This window comes from Tupaia chinensis, unplaced genomic scaffold (assembly GCF_000334495.1).
Source record: "Tupaia chinensis unplaced genomic scaffold, TupChi_1.0 Scaffold149798_1, whole genome shotgun sequence".
NCBI classification, from domain to species: Eukaryota; Metazoa; Chordata; class Mammalia; order Scandentia; family Tupaiidae; genus Tupaia; species Tupaia belangeri.
In genome coordinates, this window is record NW_006209642.1 from 1,620,900 (window position 1) to 1,647,941 (window position 27,042).

General features: G+C 36.3%; 1 protein-coding gene and 1 pseudogene across 1 annotated transcript in view; one reads left to right on the top strand and one right to left on the bottom strand.

Moving 5' to 3' along the window:
- Positions 1–27,042, top strand: part of TBC1D32 (TBC1 domain family member 32) — a 226,089-nt gene that overhangs the window by 120,590 nt on the left and 78,457 nt on the right. Inside the window, exons 24-26 of the mRNA XM_027769471.1 lie at positions 9,708–9,830; positions 11,485–11,593; positions 12,422–12,515. Of these exons, the coding sequence (XP_027625272.1) occupies positions 9,708–9,830; positions 11,485–11,593; positions 12,422–12,515 (326 nt within the window). The remainder of the gene's footprint in view (positions 1–9,707; positions 9,831–11,484; positions 11,594–12,421; positions 12,516–27,042) is intronic.
- On the bottom strand, positions 21,073–22,214 carry LOC102487308 (cyclin-dependent kinase 1-like; annotated as a pseudogene).

The window sequence follows — 27,042 nt, forward strand, 5'->3', positions numbered from 1 at the left end:
TTCAGTGTGTATTATGGTGTATGGCATCACCACTAAATGGTTATAAGCAAGGACTGTGGAACCGCATCACAAGAGTGATGTTGAGCAAAATTCTTAATCCCTTTGTGCCTTTATTTCTTTATATATGAAATGGAGAGAATAACTGTACCTTTTTCAGAGAGTTATTGTGAGACACCTTCTCTATATGTTACACATCCTCTAATTTTGCACATAATAAGTTCCTGATAAAGATAAATGTCTATTAGATTATATAGAGCTACAACTTATTCATTATCTTATATTTTTAGAAATTCTTTTAGACTAGAGATACCTTGTTGAACTCTATGCACATTAAAGTTTTGGTTATTTCATAATGCATATTTATTTATTTATTTAGAGATTTTTGCTATAGGGTGTGTGCGCTCGCCAGAAAGTCACAGAGACAGAAAGCAAGCAATCATCCCCGCAAGAGGGATATCCACTTCGCTATCCCCTCTCCTCCATTCTCCTCTTAGGATTTCAGGCATGCATGCGTATTTGCCCAGCATAAATTTCAAGCCTCTGGGTCTGAGATCTGAACTGTGGTTGACTGTATGGGAGTTGGCGATGTAATCATCACGCCATTTGCTAGTCCCCATAATGTTTATTTAATTTATAAACAAATCAAGGAGAGGGACCAGCAGTTAGCGTAATGGCTATGTCACTGGACTCCCACATAATTAACTGCAGTTCGAGTCCCGGACCTGGTGACTTAAACTTATGCCGGGTTTGTGTGTGTGCGTGCCCAACATCCCGAGAGGAGAATGGAGAAGGGAATGTGGCGTGGCCATCCCCCCTGGGGGGTGATTTCTCGCTTTCTGTTTCTCTGTCTCTCTCTGTCTGTCTGGCGAGCGCACGTACCCTATAGCAAAAACCTCTCAAAAAAAAAATCAAGGAGAATTCATATATGTACAATAGTTAACATTCTCATCCAGGTAGGTGCTGTGTTTATTTACTGAAATTTTTGTGTTCTGTATGTATATGTCTATTATGTACATTTTTAATATGTATAGTATATTCCTGTATGAAGAAAAGTCCTATGCTTTTTTTGTTTGTTTGTTGTTTTGTTTTGTTTTGGAGAGGTTTTTGCTATAGGGCGCATGTACTCGCCAGGAAGACAGAGAGAAACAAAGAGACAGAAAGCGAGAAATCACCCCCCGGGGAGATGACCATGCTGCAATTTCTTCTCCTCCATTCTCCTCTCAGGATCTTGGGCACGCACACACACGCGCTCAGTATGACTTTAAGTCACCGGGTCTGGTACTTGAACCACAGTCGACCACATGGGAGTCCAGCGACATAGTCATTATGCTACTTCTGGTCCCAAAAGGTCCTATGCTTTTTATATTATCATCTACTTTTTTCTAGTATTAATGGAATCTTTCCTCCCAGGACAATGTTTTAATTGGTTTTGGTGGTATAATTAAATGGTTTTTGTGTGTATGTGTTTATTTTCTTACTGACCATAATGTGTCATTCTCACATTCATATATATATATATATATATATATTGCTTCCATCTCCCAGTTACTAGTTGTTTTCTCTTTACCAACTGCTAGGCTTTATAGCAGCATCATACTGTTGTTGCGTAGATGTTGACCTTAGAAACTAGTTAGTTTTCTGTTGCTGTGTAAAAAATTACCATAATTTTGACTTAACATAACACATATGTACTATCTTAGTTTCTGTTGAGGCATATCTTAAGCTGAGTCTTCTATTCAGTCTCACAAAGCTACAATCTAGATATTAGGCTGCAGTCCAGGTATTGGCTGTGCCTTGGTCTTATTCAAAGCTTGACTAAGGAAGGTTTTGCTTCCAGACTCACACAGATTGTTGGCAGAATTTAGTTGTTCAGAGATTTAGGCCTGAGGGTTTTGTGTTCTTGCTCTCCTCAGAGACTGAATGTCCTTGCAGTCTCAACTACAGGACACCTTCAACTCCTTGCAGGCCATTTGCAGTTTCTTGCTATGTAGTTTTTGATTTGATGGCTGTTTGAGTTTTCAATGCATGGCTATTTGATTTTTCAGTGCCAGCAAAGGAGAGACCCCAACAAGAGTAGCGCCATAGTCTGATGTCCTGTAATCTTGGGATTACATTCACATAACCATATGCATTTTCTCATGTTGAACAATACTACATTGGATAAAGGCATATTACAAGTTCTGCCTACACTTAAGAAGAGATCATACAAGGGCAAGAGTGCCACAAAGCTGGGATCATAGGAGTCACCATAAGAATCTGGCTGCCATGGGACAAAGAAATGTGAAGCTATTTTACAGTTAATCAAGTGGGCTAGGGAGAAATGTTCACATATTGAAATATTCATTTTGTAAGCTAAATAATGTGATTCAATGTATAAAAGAAAATGAAATTGAAAAAAAAGGAAGGAAAAAAAAGAAGAAAAATGAATCTGGCTACCGTACAGACATCTTTTGAATAAGCAAATCCTGACTGTACTGTTTTAAGCTGTTACCTAAGTTATTGCTCTAGGTGTTTTATGGTTTCCTTATATCTGTTCTTGCTTCATTTTAGCCTATTCTGTACATAGAAGCCAGAGTAATCCTACAGAAGCACAAATCAGCCTAAGCTCATGCTGTTCTTACATCCCCAGAATGAACCCATACCCCAGTGGTTTCTCATGTTACCAGAGTCATCACATGCCCATAGAGGCTGATGTGATCTGCACTCCTAGCACTGCTTTGACTTCATCTCCAAATATTCCCTCTTATGCCATGCCAGCTACATTGGCCCTCTTACTGCTTTTCAGACATGCTAGGAATAGCCTCACTTTGGTCAAGCTGTTTGCTCTGCCTGGAACCAGGGTAGTTCCATGGCTTGCTCCCTCATTTCTTTGAGATCTTTACTGAGGTATTACTTTCTTAGTGAGTTATTTCCTGACCACCTTAACTAAAATTGTATGTGATGATTCATTCCCACCACACTCTTATTGCAGCTTTTTCACTTTTCTGCTTTAGGTTTATCTATACTATGCTTTCTTTTTTTAAAAAAAAAAATATTCATTGTCTCTTCCCCTCTTCTAGTATTTTGGGTTCCTTAAGGACTGAGATTTTTGTGCATGTGTGTTCAGTTATATGTCTGAGGCACCTACAACAGTGATATGCACCTACTAGTTTTTCAACCAGTATTTTTTTAAGTAAATGGAATTTTATGTCATTAGAGGAAGGAGTTCACAAATACAGGGTTTCATCATTATCAAAGAACTGAACAGTATTTATCTTTCAGACAGCATGCGTCTTTATTTTAGTCATCTCTTTTTGCATTGACTCGAATTTCCAGAATGATGTTTAAAAAATAATGAGCAGTTTTACATTCCTTATGACCTTAATGGGAATACTTTTCTTGTTTATGCTTTTAGCTCTCATATTGAGATAGATTTGTTTTTTAAATTAAATGAAAGAAATAACCTTCCTTTAATTTACTAAGAATTTTTTGGAGGACAGGGAGTAGAGAGTGGATGCTGAATGTTAAATCAAATAGCTCTTAAGTATCTGGTCAGATGCCTGTATATGGTTCTTTTCTGTTACATATCAATGTCATGAATTACATTAGGAGATACTTTAATATTACTGTCCTTTTCCCCCTAAAATAAATTGTACTTGGTCACAGTGTGCTATTCTTATCATTTACTGATGGATCAAGTTTACTAATCTTTATATTATTTCTGGTACTTGTACTATCTTAAAGGTCTTACATCCTTTGCTAGTTTCCATTTGTTCATTTTCTAATGAGAATTTGGTTCAGGCATGTGTTTGCTCAGAGTTTGCTCCACGTCATCTTAGATCATTTCATTGTCAGTCTAGACACTGTAGACTTCTTTCAAATCATAAACTGAAGTTCTATTGACAATTATTTTATTATTTGTTTAGTGATTTAGTAGGCTTATGTAAGTATACTAGTTCTTGAGGTTCTTCTTAGTTCTTCTTAACCTATAGAGTGATGAGAGGACTTCTAAAAGGTCATTGAAAAAAATTGAATTCTAAGTAAAAATGTACTTTGTTGCAATTAAAAAAAAATCATGTGTAGTTCCCCTCCTCCCCCATAATATATCTTTTCTATAAACTTTTTGAAAACCCCTTGTATGTATCTTGGTTGATGTTTGCTTAATCTCTTGTAGTGTTCTAACTAAACTTACCTTGACTTTCTTCCTGACTCCACATATTCAGTGTACCAGGAAATCCTGTCTACTCTTAATGTAATTTTAAATCCCTCTACTTAATAAGTCAGTGTCTTGATTTTCTTTTGTTTGTGTCATTATTCACCCTTTAAATTATTACAACTTTGTATGTTTTAATATCTCATATCAGAACTACTCTCAGTGTTGGCCCACTGTGCTTCAGGAACAACGTTCAGTGTTGAATATTGCTGTGGTTACATCTGGGAATAGCTTGATTTTTTTTTTTTCTACTTTTGGTGACTTTGTATGTTAGCTTGAATATCCCAGTGGTTCTTTCTTTAGAAGAGAGAAAGTTAGTTCACTAACTTTTCCAGGTTCTGTCTTGGTATTGTCTTTTGCAGTTCAGTTTAACCTTGCACATAGTATACTTTTTACATACTTAGGTTATGATTTCTTTTAGGTAGAATATTTTCTTTTCCTTAAAAATTATTTTTTCTTTATTAATTATAAAATTTATGTGTGTGTGTTTGTGTGTGTGCATGTGTGTGAGAGAGGTAAAAATAGAGAGATGAGCACCCTCTTCAGGATTTAGCCATGCTGTGATTCTCTTTATCCAGTCTTCTAGCCCATTGGATCCTGAATTCTTGCACAAGGGTTCAAAGTATGGTCTCCATGTGGGATCCACCTTCTCTTGAGCAGTGTATTTTCACTACTCCACAATGGTAATAACCCAGGAAGAATTTTTTGAGTAATGTCTTTAAAGATGCATCCTGTTATGGGGACAGCAGATAGTATAACTGTTACATTGCTGGACTCCCACATAGTTGACCACAGATCAGTTCCTGGACCTAGTGGCTTTAAACTCATGCTGGGCATGTGTGTATGTATGTCCAAAATCCTGAGAGGAGAATGAAGGAGAAGGAATTGCTGGGTAGCCGTCTCCCTTGGGGGGTGATTTCTCACTTTGTGTCTCTCTGGCATCTTGTTAGATTATTTCAATTTTCTCATCAAGAAATCAATAAACTTATTTTCATTAGGCTTTTCACGTACTTCTCATTCTGTACTGTGTAATCCCTTATAGTATTTTTAACAATTTGTTCTTCTTTTTAAACACCTACTATTGTGCTTTAAAGTCTATGATAGTTTGATTTTTCTGTGTCTTTCTTTAGCTCTGTCACTTGTTATGTTATTTCTTTCTGTGTTCTTATAGCTCTACTTGTGCAGAGCTTCATAAAGATGATTGCTTTATTCAACCATTTTAATTTTATTCACTGAAAATTACTTGGTCAGATTTCTCAAGTTTATTGTTGTTGTGTTTTAGATTTTTGCCATACAGTGTTTGTACTCATAGGTGGGAGAGAGAGGGAGAGAGAACAAGAAAGAAATCGTCCCTTATGAGGGGCATGCCACCATCCTTTCTCCTCCATTTTACTCTCAGGATTTTGGAAATGCACACATATGCTTACCGCATTTCCCAAGCGACCTGGTCCAGGTATTGAATCTCAGAGTCAGCCATGTGGTATCTAATGCCTTAACCGCACCACTAACTGGCTTAGTTCTCAAGGTTTTTTTTTTTTTTTTTTTTTGAGAGGTTTTTGCTATAGGGCGCATGCGCCCGCCAGACAAAGAGAGACAGAGAGACAGAAAGTGAGAAATCACTCCCCAGGGGGCATGGCCATGCCGCAGTCCCTTCTCCTTCATTCTCCTCTTGGGATCTTGGGCATGCATGCACACGTGCCCGGCGTGAGTTTTAAGCCATCGGCTCCGGGACGTGAACCGTGGTCAACTACATGGGAGTCCAGCGACATAGCCATTACGCTAACTGCTGGTTCCAGTTCTCAAGGTTTTAATGGCTACTTTTTAAATGTATATTTGACATCTGTTCTAGCTTTTTTTCTCCTCTTTTTTTTTAAAAATATATTATGCATCCTTCGTATGGTATTTAATTTTGGAGTGATGTATGTCTTTTAATGATCAGTTTTCAGTTACTTACAGGAAGCTTATATTTAAAAGAAGTTAGGCACATGATCCTGATTAGCTAGAAGAATTCTGCAGGCCCTAATTGTGAGTGTATGCTCCCTTTCACGCTGTCCTTTCATGCTCCCCTTCTTTGCCTGCTATAACCTGAACAATTATTAATTGATATTCCTGTGACTTCATGTTCCACCTTACTCTTTCTCTTTTGGAACCTTAGTGGGCCAAGGATCCTTAAGCTGCTTTCTTATATGTTCATTTTCAATGTAGAAGTTATACTCTTCATTTTTAGAAATTCATTTTGTTCTTTTTAGAAATGTGTTTTATTTTTCTTTTTAAGTAGAAATTTACTATTTTTCCCCCACAGCACAGAAAGCTATATCTTTTCTCAATCTCTTTCCTCCCCACCCCCAGTAGCATTTGTACTATTTTTACTGCCTTTGGCTGCACATCAACTCATTTTGTGGTTAAAAATTCCCATGAAGTCTACTTTCCATTCTTCTCCATGCTTTTGGGTTATCCCTAAAATGAGAAAGGAGAATGCTAGCTTTTTGCTACTGTTCTCAAACTAGATTTCTGAGTATTTTTAAAATTTTGGTTCCATCTGTATACTAGTCAAAAAAATAGTTTTAGTTGTGTGAAGGGAGTCGAGAACATTTCTATAAATTTATGATAGTGGATTTTTCTTTTAGTTTTATATGCATTTGACTATTTTTTTTCACCATATTTTAGGGATTGACTTTGAATTGCTTTTTTTTTAACTTGTAAAGCTGTTCACCAACCAGTTTTCTTTATGTGTATACATTTAAATATGTAAAACATGCAAAAACCATTAAAAATATATATGCAATGAAAAAAGTTCCCTTCTTGTCTCTCAGATCTCTCCTGCAGAGCTGATAATACTTACCAGTTTCTTTTATGTTCTTTGAGAGAGACTGTGTCTATGTGTACAGACAAATGTTTAATTTTTATATAGTACTAGCACTATATATGATATTTTATGGCACTTCTCTTTTACATAATATACCCTGGAAATAGTTTTTATTTTTCTTTTCTTTCTTTTTTTTTTAAGCAAAACACATATTGCTATGTTTTAACATTTGCAGATTATATCTGTGTCCTAAGATCTGCATAGTATACTTTTAAAAAATATACCTCAGAAATTTCAGTGATTTGCTATGAATGGATATTAACTGATTTGTTTATGGATTACAGTTACGGCCACTCTGTGTAATTGGAAAGTTGATTTTTTTTCCCCTTGGATTTCTTGTTTCTTCAAATGCCCCCTCAAGACAGATTTTACATAACCACCCATTCTACTGTAGTCACCCCATACTCACATTACATCATTTTTAAAACACTTTCCTATCACAGAATCTTTAAATATATAAACCAAAAAATATTGAATATTATAATAAGTTTTCCATGTACCCATTACTCATGTTGGTCTATTTTATTAGTGTTTTGTCAGTTTTCTTTCATCTCTTTCCCCCAACATACATTTTTTTATAACAGTTCCCCTTTTCCTCCTGTTTTTTTCATGGCTTTCTTTTCCTCTGAAGAATTACACACACACACACACACACACACACAAATATATATATATAATTTTTTTTTGAGAGGTTTTTGCTATAGGGCACATGTGCTTGCCAGAAAGACAGAGAGAGAGACAGAAAGTGAGAAATCATCCCCCCCAGGGGGTATGGCCATGCCACAATCCTTTCTCCTTTTTCCTCTTGGGATCTTGGGCACACACGCACACGCGACCAGCATGAGTTTAAGCCATTGGGTCCGGGACTCGAACTGTGGTTGACTGCATGGGAGTCCAGCAACATAGCCATTACACTCACTGATGGTCCCAACTTGTGGTATTTTTAAATGTATTTCTCTAATCCTATATTTCTTGTAAACTGATACTGAAATATCTAGGACTGAATAAATTCAGGGTCAGTTTTCTTGGGCAGAATCCTTCATAGGTGGTGTGGCCTGAGTCCTCTTGTGTCACAAGAGGGGACATGTGATTTCTGCTTATCTCTTTCAATAATGGTAAAATAGATCATTCTATTTAGATGTTCTCAGCTTGATCTGACAGTTATAAAGTTAGCCATTGATGTTTTCCTAATGGACAGTTTATAAATTGGTAGCAAAATATGCTATCATTCCTTCAGCAACTAAGTAATGAAAATTAAGACTATTTGCCATTTTAATAGGTTCAGTAATGTTCTCTGATGAACTTTCTAAAATAATTATTTAATTAATATTACTATACTTTAATTTGCTGTAGGGAACATGTGCTCACCTGAGAGACAGAGACAGAGAGAAAGAGAAGGAAAGTAAGAAAGCAAGCTACCAGATCCATGACTTGAACTGCACTGATGAATTTTGAGTTTTAACAACTTTTAGCAGTTGAAAAGAAAATATACTATTCATGTAAATTTAGACAAATCAAACTTTTTTTCTTTATTCATGATAGAGCATTTTTCTCTTCCTCTCTTTCACTTTCTTGAGAGAGATCAGCAGCACCCTCCATAAGCTCTGGTCATGCTGTGATCCCCTTCTTCTATTCTTCTAGCCTATCAGATCTGGGGCACTTCTGCGCATGCTAGGCATGTTTCTGGTCAGCCAGGTTGGGGATTTGAGGCTCAGTCACCATATGGTATAGCTCCTCTTGAGCAGTGCATTACTGCTATGCCACAGAGGTAGCCAGGTGTACATAAATTTTGAAACATCTAGATTAGAAATTTCCCATGGTTTTCAAAAAATACCTCAGTAAGAACAATTTTGGAAGAGGATATTACTATTTTAAATGATTAAAAATATATCTGAAATAACTAGCCTCTCAGATAGGGTTTGTATTTCCTTGCACAAGTATTTGAGACATTAAGAATATTTCTATAGGGATCAGCAGGTGGCGTGGTGGTTAAGGCACTGGACACTCCCACATGGCTGACTAGGGTTTGAGTCCTGAATCTGGTGGCTTGCTTTCTCACTTCCTCTCTCTCACACTCTCACCCTCTGTCTCTCTCTGGTCAAGTTAAAAAATAAATGAATGAATAAATAAAATAAAATAATTAATAATAAATAATTATTTTTAAAAAATATTTCTATGCCGCTGGACTTCCACATGGCTGACCACAGTTCAAGTCCTGAACCCTGCTGCTTTCTCTCTTTCTCTCACTCTGTTCTCTCTGGTCAAATTAAGATAAATAATAGATAAATAAAGTTGAATAAAAAATAATTCTTAAAAAAAAATGAGAACTAGCAGTTGGCATAGTGGCTATGTCACTGGATTCCCACATAGTCAATTGTGGTTCAAGTCCTGGACTCTGTGGCTTAAACTCATACCAGGAGTGTGTGCGTGTGTGCCCAAGATCCTGAGAGAAGAATGGAGGAGAAGGAATTGAGGCATGGTCATCCACCCTGGGGAGTGTTTTCTCGCTTTCTGTCTCTCTGTCTCTTTCTGATGAGCGCACGTGTCCTGTAGCAAAAAAGAAAAAAAAAAAAAGAAAAGATAAAAGAATATGTTCTATGCTTTTTGGACCTATTTTACAAAATATATTTTTATTTTTTCTTTCTATAGGTTACTAAGTGTGATATGTTGTGATCTGGATACTCTTCTCCTATTAGAAGCTCAGTATCATGTATCTGAAATGTTGCTAAATGCTCAAGAAGAAAATATATTAGAGACCCCTGAGGGCCACAGGTAAGGAAAAAATGGGGCATTAAAACATAATAACAAGTATTCTTTTTTTTTTTTTTTTGAGAGGGTTTTTGCTATAGAGCATGTGCGTTCGCCAGACAGACAGAGACAGAGAGATAGAAAGCAAGAAATCACCCCCCCAGAGGGGATGGCCATGCCGCAATTCCTTCTCCTCCATTCTCCTCTCGGGATCTTGGGCACACACGCACACACGCCCGGTGTGAGTTTAAGCCACCAGGTCCGTGACTCGAACCACGGTCAACTACGTGGGAGTCCAGCAACATAGCCATTATGCTAACTACGGGTCCCAATAACAAGTGTTGTTTATAGATGTTTTGTTAAGAAAGTAATTTTCTGTAGTTTATTGATTTTTAAAAATTCTTCTTATTATTTATACAAACACTATACGTCATTTAGATTGTAAAGAGACTTTACCCAGTATGATATACACCCCAGTCCAGCCCAGTTGAGAATACTAAACATGGCATGCATTTTTTACCTTCTGAATTAGTAGGTCAATGACAATAGATTTAAAAAACAGTAAGAAGCAATTAAAGTATAAATGTCATAGAAAATTCAGTATTTTTGGAGAGGATTTGTAGAGTACTACTTTCGAAATTTGTTACTTTTTTATTATTTAGGATTTATTTTTAGATGGGCCCTAACTTTATTGATAATTATAAGATATTTTATCACCTCTAAGTTCAGACTGCATTTGTAAGATGACCCTTTGAACAACACATTTAATTTTGTGTTTCTTGTGGAGGCATTCTTCATTCCATTTTCTTAATTATGTAAGTTCATAGTCATAAATTCTGATTATTAGCAAAATAAGATCCTGGTAATCTCTTAATAATTTTTTCTACTAATTAAATCATACTTGCCATTACCTTAATTTGGCTGATATTTATTGAATATACATTCAGTAGTTGGCATTGCTTTCATGTCTATAATTTTTTTTAAAGTGTGCCTCCAACCTAGCCATATCTTGGAAAATTATATAGTATTTTACTTGATACCATAGGTTTGATGTAGAAAGAAAAGACCTATGGCTGCAGCAAATGTTGAGGCTACTCTTAATGAATATTTAGATGTTGAATTTAAGAAACTGGGTCTGGAATGTAAGAGAACTTTGAATAAAGTATGATTGTTAAAGTCATCATAGAAATAATGCATGTCTTAATTCCATTTCTTTAAATGAAGTAACATTTGTACAGAAAGTAGTCTTTTGGGTGAGAGGTTTTTGCCATAGGGCACGTGCACTCACCAGAAGGACAGAGAGAGACAGAGAGACAAAGCAAGAAATCAACCCCCAGTTATGGCCATGCCGCAATTCTTTCTTCTCCACTCTCCTCTTGGGATCTTGGGCACACACATGCGCCCGGCATGAGTTTAAGCCACCAGGACCAGGACTTGAACCACGGTTGACTACATGGAATAATCTCATTTTATCAACTATATCTCCACCAATTGTTTACTCTCTAGCAAAGAAATCTGAAAGATATAAAGTGAATATAGCCCTTCATATTTCACAATGTGCTAATAAGTTATGTTTTCCAGATTGTTCTGCTTTTTTTTCTTTACAATCCTATGAGTTGTTTTCAAAGTTAAATAACATTAATTCAGGAGATATTAAATTGATATATTTATTTTTTAGGAACTTTATAATTGATGGTTTATCAGTAGAAAGAAATCATGTTCTTGTTAGAGTAAATATTATTGGTGGGCCATTGGAACGGATTTTGCCTCCACGGACACTAGAAAAGGTGAGTTGGGATGAGGAGGAGGGAAAAATGTTATTCTGACTTATTTTGAAGCAAAGTAGTCAACTGGGGTGACACTAAACATCAGCTCCCAAATGTTTAACTTCACGGAGTAGAGCTTCTGTTACTTGAATATACTTTAGGATGCAAATAAGGCTTTCAAACAAAAATTATTCTTGATGGCAAGAGGTCGCGAGTTAGTCTGTGTAGCAGAGTACAGCATTATTTTATTAAAAAGTTGTCTTTTTTTCTCTGTTTCTTCAAATATTTTACTTTCAATGTATTTCTCTTTTGTTTTATACCTAATTTTTATCATTAGATAAAAGAATGTTCTATATCCTTTTTGTATTTGATTGACAATATTTAGTATGTCTTCTACCATCAGTGTTTGCAGTGTGGATTTCTCATGGAGGTATTTTTTTGGTTTTGTTATTAGTAACATTGTTGCTTTGACTGTCACTCCGTGAAGATTGACAGCATAAGAAAACAGTTTTTTTAAAGGAAAAAAATATATAGCCTTTATTGAAGATTACAATTTTCCTTTCATGGAAGAAAATAGTGAAACCCTCATTATCAGTTCTAGTTGCTAAAACAACTTACCATTTGTCTATTTTCAGTGATTATTTAATGATTTTCCTGTTAATTCTCCATTTTAGTTATTATATAGGAGAATATTGAATTGTGATAACTAATAGATTTTGGCTAGTTGGGTAACAGTCCTAAAATTTATAACCAAAAAGGCAGTTTAAATTAATTCTATTTCAGAAGCCTTTAAAACTCAATATTATTTCAAACCACTTTTTAAAGTCATCTGTCTTGCTTCTATTTTAGGGCGATGATCCATATCCTTGGCCAATGTTTTCATCATATCCTTTGCCAAACTGCTACCTATCAGAAATTGGAAGAAATACTGATACAGAGCAAGGTAAAATATTTACCATCCAATGCCATGTTGTTCTTAATGCATTTGTTACAGTTTGAAAAAAATATGAAGAGAAACAAATAGTAATTTTCATTTATCTTGTATACATGAATGCCTTTATACCTATTTCTTTGTAATTTTTAATTTTCCTCACATTTCATACTAAATTAGTGTTTGTATGAGGTCATATAATTCTTTCTTATTGCTAAGGTGTAGCACATCTGTCCAATAGCAATGGGTGTTTAGTTTTAGAAAAGGCAGCAATGATATTTAGATGTTGAATTTAAGAAACTGGGTCTGGAATGTAAGAGAACTTTGAATAAAGTATGATTGTTAAAGTCATCATAGAAATAATGCATGTCTTAATTCCATTTCTTTAAATGAAGTAACATTTGTACAGAAAGTAGTCTTTTGGGTGAGAGGTTTTTGCCATAGGGCACGTGCACTCACCAGAAGGACAGAGAGAGACAGAGAGACAAAGCAAGAAATCACCCAGTGAGTATGGCCATGCCGCAATTCTTTCTTCTCCACTCTCCTCTTGGGATCTTGGGCACACACATGCGCCCGGCATGAGTTTAAGCCACCAGGACCAGGACTTGAACCACGGTTGACTACATGGAATAATCTCATTTTATCAACTATATCTCCACCAATTGTTTACTCTCTAGCAAAGAAATCTGAAAGATATAAAGTGAATATAGCCCTTCATATTTCACAATGTGCTAATAAGTTATGTTTTCCAGATTGTTCTGCTTTTTTTTCTTTACAATCCTATGAGTTGTTTTCAAAGTTAAATAACATTAATTCAGGAGATATTAAATTGATATATTTATTTTTTAGGAACTTTATAATTGATGGTTTATCAGTAGAAAGAAATCATGTTCTTGTTAGAGTAAATATTATTGGTGGGCCATTGGAACGGATTTTGCCTCCACGGACACTAGAAAAGGTGAGTTGGGATGAGGAGGAGGGAAAAATGTTATTCTGACTTATTTTGAAGCAAAGTAGTCAACTGGGGTGACACTAAACATCAGCTCCCAAATGTTTAACTTCACGGAGTAGAGCTTCTGTTACTTGAATATACTTTAGGATGCAAATAAGGCTTTCAAACAAAAATTATTCTTGATGGCAAGAGGTCGCGAGTTAGTCTGTGTAGCAGAGTACAGCATTATTTTATTAAAAAGTTGTCTTTTTTTCTCTGTTTCTTCAAATATTTTACTTTCAATGTATTTCTCTTTTGTTTTATACCTAATTTTTATCATTAGATAAAAGAATGTTCTATATCCTTTTTGTATTTGATTGACAATATTTAGTATGTCTTCTACCATCAGTGTTTGCAGTGTGGATTTCTCATGGAGGTATTTTTTTGGTTTTGTTATTAGTAACATTGTTGCTTTGACTGTCACTCCGTGAAGATTGACAGCATAAGAAAACAGTTTTTTTAAAGGAAAAAAATATATAGCCTTTATTGAAGATTACAATTTTCCTTTCATGGAAGAAAATAGTGAAACCCTCATTATCAGTTCTAGTTGCTAAAACAACTTACCATTTGTCTATTTTCAGTGATTATTTAATGATTTTCCTGTTAATTCTCCATTTTAGTTATTATATAGGAGAATATTGAATTGTGATAACTAATAGATTTTGGCTAGTTGGGTAACAGTCCTAAAATTTATAACCAAAAAGGCAGTTTAAATTAATTCTATTTCAGAAGCCTTTAAAACTCAATATTATTTCAAACCACTTTTTAAAGTCATCTGTCTTGCTTCTATTTTAGGGCGATGATCCATATCCTTGGCCAATGTTTTCATCATATCCTTTGCCAAACTGCTACCTATCAGAAATTGGAAGAAATACTGATACAGAGCAAGGTAAAATATTTACCATCCAATGCCATGTTGTTCTTAATGCATTTGTTACAGTTTGAAAAAAATATGAAGAGAAACAAATAGTAATTTTCATTTATCTTGTATACATGAATGCCTTTATACCTATTTCTTTGTAATTTTTAATTTTCCTCACATTTCATACTAAATTAGTGTTTGTATGAGGTCATATAATTCTTTCTTATTGCTAAGGTGTAGCACATCTGTCCAATAGCAATGGGTGTTTAGTTTTAGAAAAGGCAGCAATGGTGGTTTTTGATTTGTTGAGTTAATTCTAGGTATACAGAACTTTATTCAACAGGGTAATATTAAGTCGTTGGGAAAGTCATGATGTGTTTTTCTTTTTTTGGGGGGGGAGATTTTTTGCTATAGGGCACATGCGCTCACTAGAACGACAGAGAGAGACAGAGAGACAGAGAGATAGAAAGCAAGAAATCACTTCCCCCCCCCAGGTGATTGCCACAGTGTAATCCCTTCTCCTCCATTCTCCTCTCGGAATCTTGGGCATGCATACACACTCCCGGTGTGAGTTTAAGCCACCGGGTCCAGGATTCGAATTGCAGTCAACTACGTGAGAGTCCAGTGACATAGCCATTACGCTAATTGCTGGTCCCATGATGTATTTTTCTATGCAAAAATGCATTATGACTTTCCTTATGACCCATTATTTTCTTAGTGTCTCCTGTGCATCAAATACAAGTCCTGTGTACTCAAAATCTGAAATATAAGGAAAATTATGATACCTGCCTTTGAGGAATTGTAAACATTTAGAGACTACAGTCAAGTAATTAGACAATTGTGTTGTAGTACAGTGTGATAAGAGATAAATAACAAAATGTGCAGCCCACTAGAATAGTACATAAGCTGGAGAGTCTTCCAGAGAAAATTATGTATAAAATGAGGCATGAAGTTTAAGTATGTATTATCTGGGTAATAGAAGAACAGTATTTCATTTTGTTTTAGCATCTGATATAGGGTGCATGTGCTTGCCAGAGAAAAAGAGACGGAGACAGAAATACACAGAAGGAAAGTGAGAAAGCACCCTCCCTGGGGGAAGGAGGGGCATGGGGAGGGGCAATGGCCACTCTGCAATCCCTTGTCCTCCATTCTCCTCTTGGGATTTTGGGCACATGAATGCATCCAGCATGTTTTTCAAGCCACCAGGTCCAGGACTTAGATGGCCATGTGAAAATCCATTGCCCTTACTGCCACACTACTGGTTGGCCCCAGAACATATTTGGCAGAGGAAGCAACAGGGACTGAAAGAAATAAGTTATATTCAAGGAACTGGAGGTAGCTGAAAGATGTCTGAGATTTGGAATATGGGCGCAAGAGTGACAAGAGGTAAAACTAAACACGTCAGAAAAATCCAATCATAAGACCAGTGTGGCTCAAACTTAGGGGCTTAGACATTATCCTAAGAACAGCGAAAATTCAAAGAATTCTTTGTCTAGAAAATTCTAGATAAAAAAAAAAAAAGTACATGATCAAACCATTAATAAAGAAGTTAATCTTAAATCAATATGTTATCCTTCTTAGTACCGTTAAACTTACTTTGAAAAGAAATATGTACAAGATTCAATTCACATTCATTTAATGTAGTTGAAAAATTTCACATTTTGTTTCTCTCTTATGTGACCTAATCTTTGATTTCAAAGCCTGGATGAGAGTGATACTCAGTATTTTTCAAGAACAGACTCTTGATATAATACCACTTTGGACTCTTTTCCCACTGACTCATATCTTTCAGTGAACTTAAACCATTCTCAAGCTTTTACTGTCCAGCTTTTCTATCCTACTTTCAGTTTTTTTTTTATCAGAATCTTTATTTTTTGTCTTTCTTTTTTTTTTTTTTTTGAGAGGTTTTAGCCATAGGGCGCGTGCACTCGCCAGACAGACAGAGAGAGACAGAGAGACAGAAAGCGAGAAATCACTCCCCAGGGGGGATGGCTACGCCACAATCCCTTCTCCATACGCGAACCGCGGTCGACTGCATGCATGCATACGCGGCCAGTGTGAGTTTCAAGCCACTGGTTCTGGGACGCGAACCGCGGTCGACTGCATGGGAGTCCAGCGACATAGCCATTACGCTAACTGCTGATCCCAATTTTTTGTCATTTTTGTGTTAGGTTTCATCAGTTACGTTTACGTTCATTTATTTGCTTAATATATGTTCCTGTAGTGCTGATTAGCAGATGTTTCACTAGGCATTAGAAATAAGATGAGACATAGATTTGGTTCCCTTTTTTCCGAGTGCCTTCACCCTTTTCTTGGCTTCTTTCCTCTGGTATATGGCATTTTTATTTTTGCTGTTTCATCTTCATTCTCAGTTTTATCATGTCACATCTTAAATAATATTTTTATTTAAAATATTGTGGTAAACTGAACAAGGCAGACAGAAATAAAAAAGTTAAATTTGAACAGACACTTTCCTGAGAAGCAAACAAAGAATAATATCATCAATTCCTAGGAATCACAGCTCTGTGGAGTAAAATTTTACTCTCTGCTCCCTTTACAAATGATTTAGGGAAGAGGGTAATAACAACAGCTCTGTCTAGCCCAGAAGATAACGGCAGGTTTCTCACCTTGAGAGGTCATGGAACGCTGCTATAGTCATATGATGGTTTCCAGGTCCATCCTAGGCACATAGATGGCTATTTTTAAAACTTTTCTCCCCAAACCTTCCTTTGCTTTTTCATCCTTTCTTTAGATAATTGCAGTATTTCCAATATCTGGGAAATGGAAATAGAAAAGAATCCCTATGTGTCCCTGATGTATATCAAGTCATTTTACTGCATCTGTACCAATTTAAGTATTCTATTTTTTAAAAAAGTTTTTTTTGCCAGAAGGCATGTGTGCTCGCTAAAGAGAGACAGAGACAGACAATGAGACGGAAAGTGAGAAATCATCCCTCAAGGGTATCCTCATGCCTTTTCCTGGGATTTGGGGTATGCACGCACATGTGCCTGGTGTGATTGTTAAGCTACTGAGTCTGGTTCTCAAATCCATGTTGGCCTTGTGGGAGTCTAGCACCTTAACTACTCTACCACCTGCTAGCCCGCCAATTTAGTTTTTTTTTTTTTTTTTTTTAAGAATTACTTTATTGAACTTTGTTTATTTATGTATTTATTTATTTTAATTTGACTAGAGAGGGACAGAGAGAGTGAGGGAAAAAAAGTGAGAAAGCAAGCCACCAGTTCCAGGAATTGAACCATGGTCGGCCATGTGGGAGTCCAGCATCCTTAACTACCACACCACCTACCGGCCCCCAATTTAGGTTTTCTATTATTACTATGAAAGTACTGCCAGTGCTACACACTAAGGTGAATTATCCCATTTGTATACTGCATTCCATTGTATTTCTTCTTCTGAAAGATACTACTTTTTGACAATTCTTCCATCTTTCTCTCTTTTTTTTTAATTCTACATTTCCAGCTTCTCAGTCTATACTTTAGATTTTGGGTTTCTATTCTTATTTATTTATTTATTTTTTGGAGAGGTTTTCGCCATAGGGCGCGTGCGCTCGCCAGACAGACAGAGAGAGACATAGAGACAGAAAGCGAGAAATCACCCCCCAGGGGGGATGGTCACGCCGCAGTCCCTTCTCCTCCATTCTCCTCTCGGGATCTTGGGCACGCACGCACACGTGCCCAGCATGAGATTTAAGCCACCGGGTCCGAGACGCGAACCGCGGTCGACTACGTGGGAGTCCAGCGACATAGCCATTACGCTAACTGCTGGTTCCCAGGGTTTCTATTCTTCATAATCACATGAACCAATTCCTTACAGTAGATCTCCTTACACCCACACCCACACCCATACACTTACCTCCTATTTGTTGTTTTTCTGAGTAACACTGACAGATAATGGTGGTCTTCAATAGCCATAGCACAGCCTGGTGGAATCATCCTTACTTTACATGAGTCTTAAACTTGTGTTGCTTTACTTTGGATCTTGCTCACTTTCAAAGCTTTAAATTTGGTATTTTCACTCTCTCCAGCTACAATACACCTCCCTGTTCTATTACTCTTTACTATGTGTCTACCCCTCACTGGGCATACAGTTTTTCTTTTTTCTTTTTTTTCTTTTTCTATGGGGTGCATGTAGTCACTGGAGAGAGATTAAAAAGTGTGTGTGTGTGTGTGTGTGTGTGTGAGAGAGAGAGAGAGAGAGAGAGAAAGAGAGAGAACCCCTCAAGGGGTATCACTATGCCTCAGTCCCTTCTCCTTCATTCTTCTGGTGGGATTTGGGGCTTGCATGCACACAAACCTGGTGTGTTTCCAAAGCTTGAACTATGCAATTGGCCACATGGGATACAGCAGCCTTAACCATGATGTCACCTGTCTATCCCAGCATATAATCATTTAACACCTTTTATTCAACTTTAAAGAGACTGTTCACTTTCTTCTGGTTGTTTTTGAGCCCTCCTTGGCTAGATCTCATTGACCAGGGACTTGTATGTTGTTGTTTCTCTCCCCACCCCCAGCACTTACCAGATAAGTAAGATAATGTCCAGTTGTGTGTATACATTTAAACATATCTGCTGAGATTCTACTTTTAAAGCTATAAATTAGTGAAAATAACCATACTCCTATAGCTTCCTTCCTTCCCTTTCTTCTCTTTCTCCTTTATATATTATTATTTTTAATCTTCTAGATGAACCTGATTTTTAATCACTATAATTTCTTAAAAATTATTAATTGGCAAATAAAAATTGCATATTTTTATTGTGTTCAACATGTTTTGAAATATGTATACATTGTGGAATGACTAAATGGAACCAATTAGCATTTATATACTAATTTTTTATGGTGAAGACACTTAAAATTACTCTTAGTGATTTTCAAGAATATAATCTTTTATTATTATATATAGTCATTATGTCGTACAGTAGAGCTCATGAACTTCTTTCTTCTGTGTAATTAAATTTCATGTCCTTTTGTCAACATCTCCTCTGTGCTTTCCTTAGTTTTATAGGTTTGGGCTTTCTGTTAAGTCTTTAATCCATTTTGAGTTAATTTCGTAAGTTATGGATCTTTCATACCTCTCATACCTTTAACTTTGGAGTGCCTCAGTACTCAGTCTCCTTTGTCTTCTTTCTCACTAGCTGTATTGCTGTTATGGGGAACTCATCCTGTCTCATGACTGCAATACTATCTGATATGCTAATGACTCTCAGATTCATATCTCGAACTCCCATCTCTATCTTGAACTCCTTAGTCAAATTATCTGTCATCTTGACATCTCTTCTAGGAAGGTTAGTAAACATACCAAATGTAATATGCTTGAGATAAAGTTCTGATGCTCCCTTAAAAATCTATTTCTTTGGCATTATTTCCCAATTCAGAAATGGCAACTTTGTGCCTCCATTTCTCAAGCAGCAATAACCTTCAAGGTATCCTTGGACTCCTCTCTGTCTTTATAACCCCCAGCTAATCTTGTCCGCAAAGTTCCTTAACTCTAAATTTCTGAAGTATAGCCACTTTTGCTTCTTCACCACCACTCTCATCTCTTACCTAATGCAATTTGCTGCCAAGTGGTCAGTCTGTCTCATCACAGCAGCCGGAGCAGTGCTATTGAAACATGGGTTGGATCATATTACTCCTCTGATTGAAGTCTTCAGTGGCTTCCCTGTATCTTACAAGATCCAATCCATTTGTGATATTCTTCCTGGCACATGCTCTGTTATAGGGAGTGTAGTACAGTTTCAAGCCTTATTTAATTCCGTATTTTCCCACCACACTAAACAGGGACTCTTATTGTATTTTTGTCTCCAAAACGCAAATATTTGAATAAGACATTATTCAAAGTTAATAATGTTAACCTACTTCTTTTTTTTTTTTCCTTTTTTTGGAGAGGCTTTTGCTATAGGGCATGTGCACTTGCCAGAAAGACAAAGACAGCAAGACAGAAACTGAGAAATCACCCCCCGGGGGGGGGATGGCCATGCCACAATCCCTTCTCCTCCATTCTCCTCTCGGGTTCTTGGGCACACACGCACACGTGCCCAGCGTGAGTTTAAGTCGCCAGGTCCGGGACTCGAACTGCAGTCGACCACAGGTGAGTCCAGCGACATGGCCATTACGCTAACTGCTGGTCCCGCTGATACTACTTTTTTATAAGAGTGGTCCCAACATTCCTATGACTTTTGTTAAGAAGGAGAAAATGATCCAAGCAACAGTGGGTAGCCTCAGAAGAACCTCAGGAAGACATTTTACAAAGGTTGATGAAAGTTATAATGATATTAAACTCATAATGATTCTGATATTGCTAATGTCTGTGTTATTGATCATGTCCACTTAGTAGGATGGCAGAAAATAGAGAAGATGACAAGCATGTCTAACTTTCCCTTATACCTAAGAAAGTATAATGATAACATCTCTGTGAATTCAATGAGAAAGGGCCAAATGCCTTTCTTTTTATTCCCCTCTAGATTTATAGTTCTATTATCATAACAAACATGTTACAGTGAGCTCTACAAACATATACAAAATTATATTTAAATTAATATAGAACAATATTTACATATTTAAGTTATACTTTTGAAGTTAAGAGGATGATGTAAAGCTTAGGTTTTACAACAAAGAAAAGAAAAATATACACAACAGAAATATAGTTAACAATAATAGTACAGCTCTTTGTTCCTGATACAACATGTGGAAACTTGTCAGAAGCTACATCTTCTTAATATGATTATCCAAATCATTAAAATATGGATGATTCAGGACCATTTTTACAGAAATTCACTTGACAGGATCGTAGACTAACATTTTTGAGAGCAGATCCATTTTCATCCAAGTTTTTGACATGGGATGCTAAATTTCCTGGCATGCACTTGGGAAATGTAATTTTTTTTTTTTGAGAGGTTTTTTACTATAGGGCGCGTGTGCATCCTGGAAAGACAGAGAATGACAGACAGAAAGCGAGAAATCACCCCGCAAAGGGGACGGACATGTCGCAATCCCTTGTCCTCCATTCCTCTCTGGATCTTAGGCACGATGCACGCACACGCACCCAGTTTGAATTTAAGACACCTGTTCCAGGACTTGAACTGCGGTCAACTACATGAGAGTCCAGCGACATAGCCATTATACCAATTGCTGATCCCGGGAAATGTATTCTTATAGTCCTGTAAAGATTCTACTCCTGGCCACGCTTTATTATTGAGAGCACCCGAAGCTCTGAAAATTCTGAAGAGTTGGTCAATTTCTGAATCCCCATGGAAAAGTGGTTTCTTGGTGGCTAATTCTGCAAATATAGTGCCTGTACTCCAGGTGTTAATTGGAGTGGAGTAATGAGCTGACCCTAGCAGTACTTCTGGAGATCTGTACCAGAGTGTCACTACCCCTTGTGTGTATACTCTTACTGGTATTCCAAAAGCTCTGGAAAGGTCAAAATCAGCCAGTTTAATTGTTCCTTTGTCTTCAATCAATAGATTTTGAGATTTTTAAGTCTCCTTAAAAGAAGTCTTCTAGAGTGACAAACACAATCCCTTGCAGGATTTAGTACAAATAACTCTTAACAAGTGATGAATTTATGAAATGACCAGGAGGGATAAAAATCCAAGTATTTCTTGAGATTCATGGAAAGAAATTCTAAAATGAGATACAACCTGGAGTCCTGTATGAGCACATCTAGAAGACTGACTATATTTGGATGACAGTTTCCCTAATTACAGTACTAGGAACCCCTTCCTCTTCACTTTTTAGTTGGATTTTTTTCACAGCTACCGCTTGACCTGTAGTTTTGTGTCTACCCTTGTACACAACTCCATAGGTACCTTTCCAATTTTGTCTATTTACCTATAGTCTTCCATTATCAGTCAACTGGTATAGTAGTAGAGCCTGGCTTATTATTGCAAGGCAGCAGTGACAGCAGCTACTATATCCACATCACTCTTCATTCAACCTCCAAAAGTCTTTTTTTTCTTAAAGAGATTTTTGCTATAGGGTGCATGAGCTTGCCTGAGAGACAGAAAGCAAGAAATCACCCCATTAGTGGGGATTGCCATGCAGCAATCCCTTCTCCATTCTTCTCTCAGGATTTTGGGTATTCATGCACATGTGCCTGGTATGAGTTTCAAGCCTCTGGGTCTGAGACTTGAACCTCGGTCAGCCATGTAAGAGTCCAGCAGTGTAACTCTTACACCATCTTTTTGTCCTGCCAAATGCAATTCTAATAGGTATGAGGCTAAACCAAAATGAATGTGTCTTGTTACATACAGTTAAGTAAGCTATAGATAATTGAGCAGTTTTAAAAATACTGTGGTTAAGCTAGTAATACTTTAAGAGATAAATGTTATTTTAACAGTCAGAGTCACGTAGTTTCCATTCTGCTTTTTTGATTCAGAAGTAATGATTCACTGATTCAGATAGGTGTTATTTTAGTCATCATTTACACTGAAAAATTTGGGGATATTGTTTCATTGTTGTTAGAGAAAAGTCACTTCAGTTGTATGCACATGATGATATCCTCCTCATTTATCGCTCAGCTTCTAGATTTATCCTGCTTGCTACAGTTAGCATCTCCTCATCTGTTAAATTGCCTCTTGTTAGCTCATTGGCATCAGTGTGAGCTATTAGATGATTCATCTTCATGTTAAGAATGTCAAGACATCATCTGGTTCAGTTATTTTTCTTTGTGAACATTTTTAGGGTCACCATATTAAGATGTAAATGGCCCTTTAAAAGCTATTAATTAATATTTTTGTGTGTATATATGTATGTAGACATAAACATATGTATACAGATGTATGTTCATATATAATAGTCAAAAGTAAGTCTTGTGGGGGACCAGCAAATGGAGTAATGGTTATGTAACTGGACTCCCATGTAGTCTATTGTGGTTCAAGTCCCAGGCCAGGCAGCTTAAAACTTATGCCATGTGCATATGCATGCATGCCCAAAATCCTGAAAGGAGACTAGAGGAGAAGGGATTCCCCCTTGGGAGGTCAATTCTTGCTTTCTGTCTCTCTCTGACTCTCAGTAAGTGCATGTGGCCTATAGCTAACAGCTCTCTTAAAAAAAAAAAAAGAAAAGAAAAGAAAAAGAAAAAATGTAAGTCTTGATTAGCATGCCTGGAGCTGTTAAAGTGAACTACTAGAAACTGACTTACAATGACTTTCCTCATGGAAGAGGTAGCAGTCTGTTCTGTTTGTTTTTCTGAGCTAAAATTAGATTTTTCGGGAGTTACTGGTATCACCCTCTTGGCCAGTTTACTCTCTTACATTCCATTTTGATTTGTTTGGGATGAAGAGTTCTTTCTCAGGAAGGTAGGAAATCCAGAACTTCTATAGTGGGAATTATCAATGGCTTAAGAAATCAGATAGCCTACTCCAGTTATTTAAAACATTAGAAAAAGAGAACTCAGTACGAGGAGAAACTTTCTCTTCTTACGTTCCTGTCTAGCATCCCATATTCATTTTATTACTTTTTTTTTTTTTTTGGGAGAGATTTTCAGATTTTCACTGTAGGGCGCGTGCGCTCGCCAGACAGACAGAGAGAGACATAGAGACAGAAAGCGAGAAATCACCCCCCGGGGGGATGGTCACGCCGCAATCCCTTCTCCTCCATTCTCCTCTCGGGATCTTGGGCACGCACGCACACGCGCCCGGCGTGAGTTTTAAGCCACCGGGTCCGGGACATGAACCGCAGTCGACTACGTGGGAGTCCAGCGACATAGCCATTACGCTAACTGCTGGTTCCCTTCATTTTATTACTTTTTAAAGATTGCTTTTATAATGTTTATTCAGACTTACATATGCAATAATCAGTAATCTAAATTACTTCTAGCTCCTATATACCTTACTTATGTCCCTCATTATCTCTCAGGATTTTGGGCATGCACTTGGGCATGCACACACATGCATCTGGTCTGATTTTCAAGCTGCAGGATCTGGGACTCAAATTGCACAGTTGGCTATGTGAGATCCAACTGCTTTAACATCTATGTCACCTACTAGCCCAATCCTTTGCCCATTTTTAAGTTGGTTATTTTATCTGTCTTTTTTATTATTGAGTTGTAAGAGTGCTTTGTATATTCTAAATATAATTTCCTTATCAGACCCATGATTTTCAGATTTCTGTTACTTATTAAAATACATTAAATTTATGCCTCTGAGCCTTTGCTTTTGATGCCCTTGTAATTTTTTTTTGTAATACTAATTCCTATTCTTTTCATTGTAGTTCTTTCTAAACCTTTCTCACATAGTCTAAATGTCACTTCTTCAGAAAAGTTACCTCTTACCTTATGTAAAATGTTATTTCTTCCGTTATTGCATTCTGAACCCTTGTTTGTTTCACTGACAAAATCTAATTTTCAGTGAACTTACATACTCATTTACTATCTGCTGCCCTAGAATGTAACCTCCATGAGGCAAATATGCTGTCTGCCTTAGTAGTAGGCAGTTCTTAAATACTTAGGCAGTGAATGAATAAATCAGCATTGAATTTCTTCTCCATTAATTTTTTCCATCAACTCTCTTCCAAACCTTTGTCACAGGATTCTGGAAATTCCATCCAGGCTAATCAGAAATTTTTACTTATATCTGTAATAATGTCTTGTTTGACTCATTTTCTAGAGCACACATAGCTTTACAGTTGAAAAGCTCCTTGAACTAGATTTCTATATATATCATTTGCAAAGTAGACATCTTTATTACAGTTATTTTATCATTTACAAAGTAGTACTATACATTTTTATGGCACATAAAAGGTGTACATTGTTAGCATTCTGTTCCATTTTTTTACAATTGAAAAAAAAAAACAAAAAATGCAGAGCCTTTTATTCTGTGATTACTTCAAATTTAGTCTTTTATAACTTCAGTATCTTATTTTATTGCTTCCTCTATCACATTTCTGCTTATCTGATAAGAACTTGATTTTCTGCCTGGCCAAACATTCTCTTTCAAATACTATATAAAAGAGTAAGTTCAGCGGTGATAATCATTCCTTTTAATGGAATGTACCAAGTAATATTTAAATCTTTATAGTCAAATTGTTCAGATATTTTTAGGCAGATATTTTTAGATGACATTATCCCTAAAGGAGAAAACAGATCATTTAAACATTATGTAAGATATAAATATCTCTCTTTAGTGTCACATTAAATGAGATAAGGAGGAGGAAAATATCGTATTAGACTGAAACAATCTCTGGTTAGAATTTGTTTCTAAGACTGTAAATTTTCAGCTCTGAACAAATTGGCATAAAATGGTTCTTGAATCATTAGATTCTATATGTTAATTAAATGTTTATGAGAACTGCATTATAATCTTAGATAAAGACCTCTAAACCACTATATTGCATGTATATTTACTTCACTTTGGTACTTTGTAAAAGTAGCACAACTTAAAATGTAAACCATTGGCAATGTTGATGTATAATATGTTGGGGAATGTAAAAGTTGTTCTAGGAGGTGTTATTATATATACTGGACATTCATTTTGGACATTTTATAGTTACAGAATACTGTTTATAAAATGTATAATCTAATATATTTTAGTTGGTAAGAAAACAAATACTGGGGCCTGCAGTTGGCGTGGTCGTTAAGGGTGCTGGACTTCCACATGGCTGACCACAGTTCAAGTCCTGGACCTGGCAACTTGCTTTCTCATTTTATTTCTCTCTCTCTTTCTCTTTGTCTTGCTTTATCCCTCTCTGGTCAAATTAAAATAAGTAAGGAAATAAATAAAGTTAAATAAAAATAATTTAAAACATTAAAAAAGAAAAAAATACTAATATTAGATAAAATTGCTAAATTAGAGTTGAGGCCAGAGAACAATAGCACCATATTCTATATCTCAAGAGTTATTCATGTTAACTGAATGTGTACTAAACTCCATGGGTTTTATAGTAATATCTTTAGGATCTCGACATCTTTTATTTTAGTCATAGCCATTTCATCTCAGTTATGAAGACACACTAATAATATTATTATTTTTTTTTAAGTTCATCTATTTCTTTAAGGTGAGTGGGACAGAGAGAGAGAAAGACAAGTACCCTCAGTTGTGTCACAGTCTCCTCCAGTATTCATAGCCAGTCAGGATCATGGGAGTGTGCCGTGCACATACAGGTCTACTGGGGAACAAAACTGCAATCTTTCATGTGGATCTAGCCTCATTTGAATAGCATGTTAGTACTGTGCCATCTGGCCAGGCATGTTAATGTTATTTTAAATTGTTTCCGTTGAAATTTAGCCTTTTAAGCTACAAATACATGTTATTTTTGTTACTAGAATAATAGTATTCTTAATTTAGTAAGATAGTTTTCATTAATATCTATTGGTGTGCTTAATTTTTATGTCCTTACTGGAATAACTCCTTAATTTCTGGTGTTGCTTCTTGCTAATGTTTGTCTCTTCAGAAGTTAAGTCTTAATCTATGTCCCAGATGAATTATCTTCATTTCTTTTCAATTAACAAATAAATGACAGTACATTGTTTTTTATTTTTGCTATAGAGCTTGAGTGCTCACCGGAGAGAGACAGAGAAGGAAAGTGGGAAATCACCCCTCTTGGAAATTACCATGTTGCAATCCTTTCTCTTTTCATGATTTTGGGCACACATGCACATGTGCTCAGTGTGTCTTTCAAGCTACTGGTTCTGGTATTCAAACCATGTGGTTGGGTATTTGCAATCTGCACTTT